The sequence below is a fragment of the Pyxicephalus adspersus genome, chromosome 3 (genome assembly GCF_032062135.1).
Source record: "Pyxicephalus adspersus chromosome 3, UCB_Pads_2.0, whole genome shotgun sequence".
Classification (NCBI taxonomy): Eukaryota; Metazoa; Chordata; class Amphibia; order Anura; family Pyxicephalidae; genus Pyxicephalus; species Pyxicephalus adspersus.
This window is the reverse complement of record NC_092860.1, coordinates 143130572-143142500: the sequence shown is the minus strand read 5'-3', so window position 1 is coordinate 143142500 and position 11929 is coordinate 143130572. Positions and strand designations below refer to the sequence as shown.

Genomic DNA, 11929 nt, shown 5'->3' with positions numbered 1-11929 from the left:
GCGAGAGAAGGGGCGGGGACAAACCATAGAGTTCAGCTCTGAGCGAGATGGGACTGAAGGGGAATCATAGAGGAGAGAGTAGTGCTGGAGGGGCAGCCAGAAAGAGTGGGAGTATGATGACCAATCCAAGACTGTAATTATTATTATTATTGTACAATGATAGCAGCACACGTTAGTATAATCAGCCAATAAAGAAAACAAAAAAAACAAATAAAGCATATTATTATTATTATACATAATATTTTATTGATGATAATGTAAATCCAATTCTTCAAACCTCATGAAAACTCATGTTCAGGTCATTTATACATGTCCAATCCCATTAAATCTGTAGCTTTCATTAAAATAATGCCAGGTGATCCTCTCCTCCTGTATCACTGCCTGTATTAGTCTGTCACTTGCAACCCGTATTTAATGTACAGCGCTGCGTAATATGTTGGCACTATATAAATCCTGTTTATTATTATTATTATTAATAATAATAATAATAATAATAAAGATCTTTGGATATGTACTGTTACAGGGTGACAACTCAATCTGAATTGGGCACCTATGTTGTCAGCACTATCATGGACTAAAGCAATGCCACATGTAAAGGCCCAGAGGATGCAGCTGGAGAGGGTCACATAGATCACAAGTATTTGGAATAGGATGGAGGGGGGAAAAATAAACCAAAAATAAAGTTTGGTGATTAATATTAATTCGTCCAATCGGCATTTACACGGAATTGAGATCTGCACCCCATCTTTTGGCAGGTTAGGGATTTTCGGACGTTTTCATTGGCTGTGCCAGGATAAATCCTCCAGCGCTTATGCATGGGAGTAGCACATGGGCTGCACAAGGCCAAAATAATTGCAAATGGGCAAATAAAACTTCTTTACTGCAGAAGAGACGTGTCGGTATGTTTCTTCTGCCCTTAATAAACTGTTTGCAGTTATTTAAAGTTTTGATAAAGTTTTACTTTTTACCATGAAAACAAGGCGGTAATGAACACGAGTCTGGTACACTTGGGGGGGTGTGGCCTATCATGTGACCCTCTCACCCATTTCAAATTCAACTTTATGTAATACATGTACAATAATGTGCTAAAATTATTTTATTTTTTGTGGTTCTGGTTATAAAATAAAGTTTTTACATTTCTAATTATTTGGCTTCTCCAACATGGCTTCCATTGAGAGGACACAATTGCCTCCTGGTGACGTCTCCTCCAGGCAGTTTCTGAAGTCCCGCCCAGCAACAACAACCAGGACCCGGATATTAAAAAAAAAAACAGCCTTAGCTCAATCGTAACTGGGAGCTTGGAGTAAGCAATCGTGACGTCACTACATGGAATATACCATTTGTTGTTCCTTGACGCAGGGTTTATTGACTGTTCGGCTGCTATGTTTTGTATCGACACAGGAATAAAAACGCATCTCAGAAATAATATACGATCAGCACTTTTAAAATAGGCAATGATGTGTTAAATTTGCGTTTTTTTTGTAATACATTCGCTTAAGACTTTCTGATTTATTTGATGTCCCCCCTCTGATTTGTAATGGAGTAGTCTTAGTAAAACAGGTCAATGTTGAGCTCCGTTAAAAACAAAAACAAGCGGCGGTGATTTGAAGGACCGGAGCCGGGTGGGGGCCCCGGGTTTGAGGGGGAAGTTGACTTTGATTATTTTTCTGTCCGCGTTGTGTTGGCGGGGTGCAGGCCGGCCGTGTGTGAGGAAGAGGAGGCCGCTCCGTCCTCCGGGGATATGGAGCAGTGTGTGACGGTGGAGCGGGAGCTGGATAAGGTGCTGCAGAAGTTCTCCGGCTATGGGCAGCACTGCGAGCGCAGCCTGGAGGAGCTCATCGACTATGCGGGCGGCCTCCGGAGGGAGATCATGCAGGCTTCGGGTAAGGAGTAGGCCGGAGAGGTGGGGGAGGGGAGTCCCCAACCAACCAACCAACAAATATTGTCCACTGTGGCTGCTCTGTGACCCCAACAACAACCAGATCATTACCACGTGACAGTGCCAGATCATAAAGAGGACCTGTCATCAGCCTCACAAATCCACCATTATCCAAGATGATTCCTGTGCCCCATTATAACCCTGGCGATCAATTTCACCCCAACTCTTGTAATAAAAAAACATGCATATGTGCCATGGCATAATCCGGCACATCCCTCCTATTGTGTGTTACTTCCCTCACGTCTTAGATTGTCAGCTCTTCAGGGCCGGGTCCCCTCCCCCTCCTATATCTGTCATTTGTAACCCGTATTTAATGTACAGCGCTGTGTAATATGTTGGTGCTATATAAATCCTGTTTAATAATAATAATCTCACTCTATAGACAATTCCTTGTCTGACCTGCATTTGACCTCCTCCTAAGCTCCAATGACCTGCTGTTGAATCCCTATTGATTATTTGTATGGGGAGGGCAGCCGTTCTGATATATACAGCTACAGGAAATGTGTAACAAAGCTTCTGCCTTCTCTGTATATTAATATTATTCTCTGCTCCTTTTCAAAATTTGTTGTGAATTCCTGTGCTATTATTAGAATTGCCATTGTTATTCCAGCAGAGTGTAAATGTTTGCTGCCATTGGGCCTTTCATTGTGAGTGGCCCGGGACAGCTGGGAATAGAGCACAGAACAATGGCCTGGCGCATTCATCATTATTGTTACAATGTGTTGGGTACACACGTGCAATAATAATAATATTATGTATGTAATAATCATCCAGCGACTGCACCGTGCATGAACGAGCGATGTACACATAGCACCATTCTGCTCTATGCAGAGGGGAGTGGGAGAATGATGGAGCGACACCCCGCTGCGCACTCTCCCCTTCACTTCCATTACAATCGTTAGTCTCCCATGGATCTGCCAGGACGGTCGTTCGGATGATGGACGATGAGCGTTGTACACACACCAGATTCTCGTCCGATATCAGCCCTGAGCCGATTATCAGATGAGAATCATTGCACGTGTGTACCCAGCCTAAAACTGAAGAAAGATAACAGTGCTAAAAGTTCTGTGTGTAACTTTTATCTGAAGTCATCTAGGGCAGCGATCGCCAACTGGTGGTCCATGGCTCTGGCAAGGGCCGCAGACCATGTCCCCCATACAGATTCCTGGTTCAGGGAAGGTCGGGTTGTCTCTGGACACAACCCAGGCACTCTCCCATCACAGACTCGGATCTGCCATGGGAGACTGGGTAGGGTCCGGCACCATGACATCATGGGGGAGGTTTCACCCAGTTTGAGTGACACATGGCTGCCCGGGCATGCGTAGTCTGGAGCCGGTAATTTAAGTGGTTCGCGGGACCAAAAAAGGTTGCTGACCAGTGACCTTAAGAGCCGCCAGCTCACAGACAGTCCCTGCATTCACCATCTACACCAAGCCAATCCACCAAACATTCTTCCCACTGATCACCATGCTAATGTACTGTGATCTGTGTATATAATAAATACAGGAGGGGACCCTGAGATCTGAACGTTATGTCAATGTTAAAAAGCTCAGCAAAGGCAAACTAGAAATTTGGAAAACTTATCCATCTTTCCCACTTCTGTAACCTCCTCCTCCTCCATTTAGCCCCCATATTCAGAACATTTCCAGGTCCTGTCACTTTCACCTGCGCAACATCTCCAAATTCCACCCCTACCTGTCTCAAGAGACCACCAAACTCCTTGTACATGCTCTCATCATCTCTCGCCTGGACTACTGTAACATCCTCCTCTCTGGTATTCCACTAACCCGACTCTCTCCTCTACAATCTATTATGAATGCTGCAGCCAGACTCATCCATCCTTCCCTCCGCTCCTCTTCTGCTGCATCTCTTTGTAGTTCTCTCCATTGGCTTCCATTTCACCTTGGAATCAAATTCAAGCTCCTGTGCTTTGCCTTTAAATACCTACACAGCTCTTGTCCCACTTACATTTCTTTCCTGGTAAAAAAAATACTCCCCCAGCCACCCTACTACTGACTTCTTCACTCATAACCTCATCACACACACGGCTACAAGGCTTTTTTTTTAGAGCCGCCCGACTTTCTGGAATGGTCTTCCTCATCCTAATCGGCTTGCTCTTACCTTCTGCTCATTTAAAAGAGCCCTAAAACCTATCTTTTCAAACTCGCCTACCTGTCTTCCTCTGTCTTTTGAAACCGTCACTACTCGCCCACCATTCCATATCTCCACTCTATTGAGTGTTACTTCCCCCTCCTACTAGATTGTAAGCTCCTCGGGGCAGGGTCCTCTCCTCCTGTGTCACTGTCTGTATCTGTTTGTCATTTGCAACCCCTATTAAATGTACAGCGCTGCGTAATATGTTGGCTCTATATAAATCCTGTTTAATATTAATCATAATAGTAATGCTGGCATTACCAATCAAAATAATGGGAAATGGTGGAAGGTGTTTTTGGAGAAGTACAGGGTGGGAAGTGACTATGGCTTGTTGGGGAGAATAATAAGAAATGATCATGTAAAATAGTGTGAGAATCCCTCTATAGTTCTATTTGCAAGGCCACATTCCTGATACAAGCTATACTTCAAAGGTTGAAATCATCATGGTCAGGGGTGTAAACACATTGAATGGCATTTGTTAGGCAGCAAGCTGGAGCTGATCATACTTCGAGGTCTAGAGTGGTAGAAAATTAATTTTGGAACAGTGAGAAGTGGTCACAGTCATTAACACGGAAAAGTAGTGATTCTTTATACTCCTACAGATTTGAGTCATTTACAATATTCCTATTTAATGTACAACGCTGCCTAATATGTTGGAGCTATATGAATCCTGTTTATTAATAATAATAATAAAATGTTGCTTTTCCTGTGGCAGCCAGGTGACCTTATTCCAAAGCATGTGAAGCACAGAAATCCCTACATGCTACAACTTGAGGACTTGAGAGTACTGTACAAAAAACATGGCTACTATGTGGGGATGAATACAACATGATCTGTATGGTGTGGACCTTAGCAGAAAAATCCAAGTTCAGAAAGTTAAATGCAAAGAGAATGTTAAACAGACACAGAGTATGTAATGCAGGGCTCAGGAGTCACTAATGAGAGAGCAGTGTGTGGTGGAGATCCAGAAACTGGTGAAGAATATCTCTCCTCCATGTGTACAAACTGCTACAAAGATCTCCCCAGCCCCCCCCCCCGGAACGTTATCACTGGTATTAACACAGTGTTGTAAGAGGATAAAGGACACCGTGCAGAAGCTGGCCTCCGACCACAAAGACATTCACAGCAGTGTGTCCAGAGTGGGGAAGGCTATAGATAAGGTATATCTCTCTGTGCTCTGTGTTTGGCTCCAGTGGTTGAAATGAATGTGCTACTACAGCTGCTGTTTTGTCTTTTGTGGTTTTCTAGCCACACTATTATGCAAAGGAAGAGGGGTAGGCATGGTAAGCTTCATGCTAGATAATTGTTGTCTGATTGAGGAACATAGATGTTAGGCGTACACAAGCTCGATCGTCGCTGGAACAAATCTTAACAATCCTTTTCCAGTTCAAACGACTGAAAGATAAATGAAGGAGCTCTGTCCATACAGCACCGATCTGCTCTATGGAGAGGGGAGAGGAAAGAACGAGCAAACAGCACCCCGCTGCCCTCTTCTCCCTTCACTTTTATTGCAGTCTTTCATCCTCAGATCTGTGAGTGACGTCGGATGACCTCTGTACACATACCAGATTCTCATCCGAGATGAGCCCCACAGCTTGTATTATCCAAAAATCATCTGACCTGTGTACGTAGACTAAGGCTGGGTACACGTACAATAATTGTCATTGGAAAGGATTGCAAAAGATCTTTGGCAACAACAAAAGACTGCACGATGCATGAACGAGTGCTGTACATACAGCACCATTCTGTTCTATGGAGGGGGGAGAATGACAGAGTGGCACCCTGCTGTGCTCCCTCTTCTTCACTTCCATTATCATAGTTTGTGTATCCGCCAGGACAGATCCATGAACGACAAGTGCTGTACACACGCCATATTCTCTTCCAATATCAGCCCTGAGGCGATTATCGGACGTGAATCATCTGACGTGTGTACGTAGTCTTAGTCACAGCCAGAAATCTAGCATGTGTACAGCGGTCCCCTGGTGTTCTACAATTCATCCTGGTGGATTTTCATCCTGCTGTCATTTCTATGAAGGAGAGCACAGTGGGGTGCCAGTCCAGCGCTCATTTATTCTTCTGTCACGGTAAACTATCATGTTTCCAGCAACAGAAATCTGCTGTCTGTACAAGACTTTAGCAGTCTCCATGTTTTTTTTGTTGATGGTAAACCTTCCTGTCCCCATTTTTTATCTAAGCTTTAAAGGTAAGTGGCTAGCTACTGCTTTTAGGGTCCCAGGCATAAATCTCAACCAGGAAACTATTCATGGAGTTTGTCATGAGTTAGTGACATGACTATGGGTTCTATAAAAACTCCGAGCTATGTAGGTACCGGATATAGGATGAGACCATAGTAGTAGCCTGGTGGCTATTAAAGCAATGTTGTGTCGGTCAGTTCATAAACTATGAGCGCCATGAAGAATACAAGGATCGCCATCTACCTCATATCCTACCATAGCATTCCTTTTAAATTCTGTATTAGGGTGGCACTTTTGCATTACTCTTTGCTTTGGAATTAAGTCTGAGGCATCGTACAGGGTCATGTCTTGTGTAAATGTGTCCTGTAAACAGCCATCCAACACACAAATATTCTCATTGCACAACTGTTAATGGAAGTTTATTTTTAATCTTTTGGTAATCGGGTGTAAAATGTTGGATTCTATTTCGGGAGGCTCTTCTAATCATCTGCTTCCTACACACTGAGCCGGCCCTTTAGTCTCAGTCTGTCACTGTTGCACCTATTTTAGTCATCAAAGAAAGAAGCCTGGGTATGTAAATTGTAGCAATGTATTAAATAAAAATTCTAGTGTTCATAAAGCTACAGTTTCAACATATCAAGGTGGCATTGGTTCCCTCCCCGTTACCTAATAAGGAGGGGGGGGGGGTTGTTTTTGGGTTCTACAAGTTGGGCATTTTAATAATATTATTATTACACAGTATTTATATAACACTGACCTTTTATGCAGCACTTGACAAAGTCCATTGTCCTATCACTAATTTTAGCAAAAACATATTTTCATCATGTTTTAGTTTGCCAGTTTTGACTTTTCTCTATTTCAGGAAGCTGGTCTCTCCATAGACGCAAGCCAAAAAGAACCGTTTGTGGAACTTAACCGAATATTGGAAGCATTAAAAGTTCGAGTTCTCCGACCAGCATTGGAGTGGGTATTTCATAATCATGATGTATAGAGTTTATTGCTTGTTGGTCTTTTCTCATCCAGTTTAATATTAAATCTAGAGATTTTGGTAAGATGGCATGACCTGTGATGGTCCATATGTGAAAAGATAGAAAAGAACAGAATATTCCAGTATAATGATTCCAGTAAAGGAAAACCAATAGGATGACTATTGAAAACTGTGTTGGAAGTGGAGTTTGCCTTACATTTCTTCTTTATTTCTTTCTTAGGTGGGCCGTGTCAAACAGGGAAATGCTGATGGCACAGAACAGCTCTCTGGAGTTCAAGCTGCACAGGTTATACTTTATTAGTTTATTGATGGGTGGAGCGGCCAACCAAAGGGAGGCCCTGCAGTATGCCAAAAACTTCCAGCCTTTTGCTTTAAATCACCAGAAAGGTAACATTGTCATTTTAAACTGTTTTCCTTCTTTATATGTAATGCTTAGGAGTAGGAATTGTCAACCCTTCGGAGTGTATTTAAATAGGAAGTACACTTCTAGTGCCAAACTACAGCCACCACAGTGTTTCCACTAAATCTTCTTTGTGCTGGCTTCTACTAAACATTCACAAGAATCAACTGTGGGATGGAACCATTTTTGTTCTAGCATTATCCAGTTTTCAGCATCTAGTGCCTGGACTGTGATTCTGGCTCAAAGACAGTGTCTTTGTTTAAATATGTCTCGCAGAGATCTGCCCCTGCTGAAGCCTTTTTTTTACCTTTCAACTAGCTGTCATGTTACAATATTGGAAACGTTGTTATTGATTAAAAGTTTTTTCTTTAAAAAAAAAAAAAAAAAAAATTATATATATTTATATATACCCAGTTGCTGTATATTATGGCATGTCAGGAATTTATGTAGTAAAGATTCTGACGTATAAACATTAATAAGTTACATAATAGAATTATTAGCTGTATCTTTAATAATCCTGTTCCTCTGTTTTGTAGACATTCAGGTACTTATGGGAAGCCTGGTATACCTCCGGCAGGGTATAGAGAACTCGCCTTATGTTCATCTGTTAGATGCCAACCAGTGGGCAGACATCTGTGACATCTTTACTCGGGATGCCTGCGCCCTGCTGGGTCTCTCTGTAGAATCTCCTCTCAGTGTTAGGTAAATATCTTTTATCCTTACTGAGAGATGCATCTGTCTGTCATTTGCAACCCCTATTTAATGTACAGTGCTGCATATTATGTTATTATTATAATTAAACAGGATTTATATAGCGCCAACATATTACGCAGCGCTGTTGGCGCTAAATAAATACTGTTTAATAATAATAGAAGGGGTTTTAGTTTTAACCTCCCTGGTGGCATTTCTGAGAGTGGCTTGGGGTTCATCTTCAGTACCAATTGCAGTGGAATTGTAAAGGAGCTTACCTGGTCCCCACCAAGCCATGGCTTCTGGTTTTGGTATAGGATAAGCCTACCCTTGCCCACTGGTCTATTTCTGATTGTCAATATGTATGACAGCTTTTTTAGTTTGTTCTGTAAATGTCAAATCTAACATTATGTATGTATTTGCTTTTGTTAAATTATCCTGTTTAGTTTCTCCGCTGGTTGTGTGGCTCTTCCAGCCTTAATTAACATAAAAGCCGTAATTGAACAACGGCAGTGCACAGGAGTGTGGAACCAGAAGGATGAATTGCCAGTGAGTACCATTTATAAGCAGGATATATTATTGTGTTTTATATAGTGGAATACTAGTGGAATACTATAGTGGAATATGGAATACTCCAGTGCCTTTAGAAAAAGATCTCCATTCTTTAGTCTAGCGCCATCCATGAGGACCCATTGCCTCAATTTCCCCCTAAAACTATTGCAAATTTTGACCCAACACCATCACTAGCTTTTCGTAATTATTCTTTCCCAGTATGCATTGTAGCTCTGCAGGCTATAGATTTGCCAATCATGTTTCTTCCTGATAGAGTTGCAAGCCAACATAGTTTTAAACATTTTAATGCAATAGTAATTAAAATTGGATACTTTTGTGTTAATATAAAAAATCAAACCTTTTCCTAGACACTGGGAATTTTTTTTCCTTGTTAGTGGAACCTTCCAATGCATAACCAATCAGTTTAAAAAAAAAAAAAAAAAAAACATCCTGTATGAATGTCAATACACAGTCCAATGTGTATATAAATGAGCAACTGATGGTCCTCTCATACAATTCATTTTTTTTTTTTTTTTTTTTTTCAGATTGAAGTGGACCTTGGTAAGAAGTGCTGGTACCATTCTATATTCGCCTGTCCAATCCTTCGTCAACAAACCACAGACAATAATCCTCCTATGAAACTTGTTTGTGGACACATAATATCCAGAGATGCTCTAAATAAAATGTTTAACGGTAGCAAGTAAGTGGCGTTTTATTTGTTTACAAATGTTGGTCCTTTGTATGCTCAGTACAAAGTCCTCCTTGTAGTGGGGGTGGCCGGTTTCCAGATAAGCTTCAACTGAACTTGTGTTGTGATACTTTTGTGCTGTCTATGTATTAGTTTATGAAGTAGGTTTGTACTGCATGACTAGAAGTTAGTGGACACCCAAATCCTCCCGGAGAATATGATCTAAAGTTTGCAGACAACCATTAGCACTCTGGCCTTTGCAGCGCTAGGTCCCAGGTTGTATTCTTGGCCAGGACACTATCTGCATGGAGTTTGCAGGTTCTCCCCGTGTTTGCATGGGTTTCCCCTGTGTTCTCCGGTTTCCTCCCATATTCTAAAAACATGCAGTTAGGTTAATTGGCTTCCCCTCCAAAGAACCTTCAAAAAGATTTTTCTGCTAAAGGGGGCAAATCCAATGCTATAAGGCTAAAGTTTTTTTTTTTTTTAATGCTTGTTTTAAGTTTTTCTAATGTTAAGTTGTTTTCAATTGCCAGAAAGTAAGACGAAATTCTGTTTTAGATGTCTTGCTGCAGATTTGTGGGTTTCTGTACTTCTGCCAATCGGTAGTTTAATCCTAAAGCAGAAGTAAAGTAAAAAAAAAAAAAAAAAAGTTACCTTTAATTCTGGGGGTTCAAGCAATCACTACCAGTCAGCAGTGACCTGACATGAAGACTTGCTGCCTACCAAATAGCAATGTGTAAAACCCAGTTAATGCAATGCAGCTACACAGAATCTTCTTACTGACCCGTGTACTAAATTCTGGCTCTGAATTATTGTTATTTCGTTTTGTAGTTTCTAATTGATATGTGGTTTCTAACTCCCATGTTTAATTAAAATGTCTTTCTGTAGATTAAAATGCCCGTATTGCCCGATGGAGCAGAGTCCAGGAGATGCCAAGCAGATCTACTTCTGAAGTTAGAGGCTTGCTCCTCTAGAGCTGAGTGGCCTCATAGTTTTCATTTTTTTCTTCTTTTTTTTTATTTGATAAAAGTGAATTTGATAAAAAGTGAGAAGATGAAATTATTCCCGTCCTCCGAGAGAATGCAGGAAATCAAGATCATCCTAATAGTCAATTCCACCAAGACAATAATGAGATGTAAATTCCCTGCCAATGGACCAGAAACTTTCCTGTCCCTGTGTTCTCCATACTTGGCCCAGCACCAGAACTGGTCATATAGGTTTTTGTACTTACCAAGCAAGAGATGACGTAAATGTTTTTATTATCCTACAAAAAAAAAAATCAATTCCTAAGCAGAACATCATAACTCTCTCTTGTACTTCGGTGACTTTGTTTTTTGGTCTGATTCATACATTTGGGGTTGAGATGACTGTTGCCTGATATAGACAACTTCATCTGGACTGGTTGGTTTTCTTCAGAACGTTCATTGGAGAAGGAGGTATCAAACGACTTTCATAGTCTAGTCAAAGCACTGAGATAATATGAATCCAGGAGCTTTCTCTCTGCTCTTCCCCTTCATTATCATCATAGGATGGGATACTTTTACAGATCAGCCATTACACATTCATTTAGCAGGGGTCAGTCCCTGCACTTTCATCTGACCTTGTGTCTATGCCCAACATAGCTTCTTTTTTACTGTTTACATTGTTTAACACACATGTAGGTCACTGTGGAGAGGCACAAGGTAAGCCTTGCCATTCAGTAGTAAAGTATTTTACCACATTTCTAATTTAATACTATCACAAGGAGAGTGCAATAAAAAATACATTCATGCAAAGGGCAGCAGGAAGTGTGGGAGATTCACTCTGATCAGCTTGTCTGCACTATTAATTCTGTGTAGGTTTCTTTGAAATTCCCTACAGAAGACTGCATTATCTTTGCTCGGTTGAGTAAAATTGTATATTTCTTGCTATTTCCTCTTGGCACGATCCCATTTATTGCCAGAAAAAAAGACAAAGCTCAACCTATCAACCCCTTGTTTCTTGATTGTCCTGCTAGAGCTACGTCGTGATTTTTTTTCCCTTCTATGTTGTATAGAACTAAACAATACTACAGAGGTGTCTGGTGAAGATCATAGCCAATAGAAAGTTTAACCTGTATTTTTTGCTAAGAAAAGAAATTGCTGTCATTCAGTTTGAAAAAAGTTTCACCCCCCTTTTTGCTGTACTTTAAACACAAGAGACGTGTAAATAAACCCAATGTCTATAATTTATATAAGAGTGAGATGCTATTTGCTGCTAGAATATAATGGGAAGTTATATTGTGCTTTTATTGAATTAAGAACTGTTTGTGTGACCAGAATATTCAATAAAAAAAAAAAGATGA

At 41.0% G+C, this 11929-nt stretch overlaps 1 protein-coding gene across 1 annotated transcript; it reads left to right on the top strand.

Moving 5' to 3' along the window:
• Nucleotides 1–1387: 1387 nt before the first annotated feature.
• Nucleotides 1388–11929, top strand: RMND5A (required for meiotic nuclear division 5 homolog A). Its single transcript, XM_072406894.1, has 8 exons — nucleotides 1388–1890; nucleotides 5016–5289; nucleotides 7121–7251; nucleotides 7497–7663; nucleotides 8213–8378; nucleotides 8813–8915; nucleotides 9464–9618; nucleotides 10495–11929. Exons 1-8 carry the CDS (start codon nucleotides 1742–1744, stop codon nucleotides 10556–10558), a joined length of 1209 nt encoding a protein of 402 aa, XP_072262995.1. The 5' UTR covers nucleotides 1388–1741; the 3' UTR covers nucleotides 10559–11929.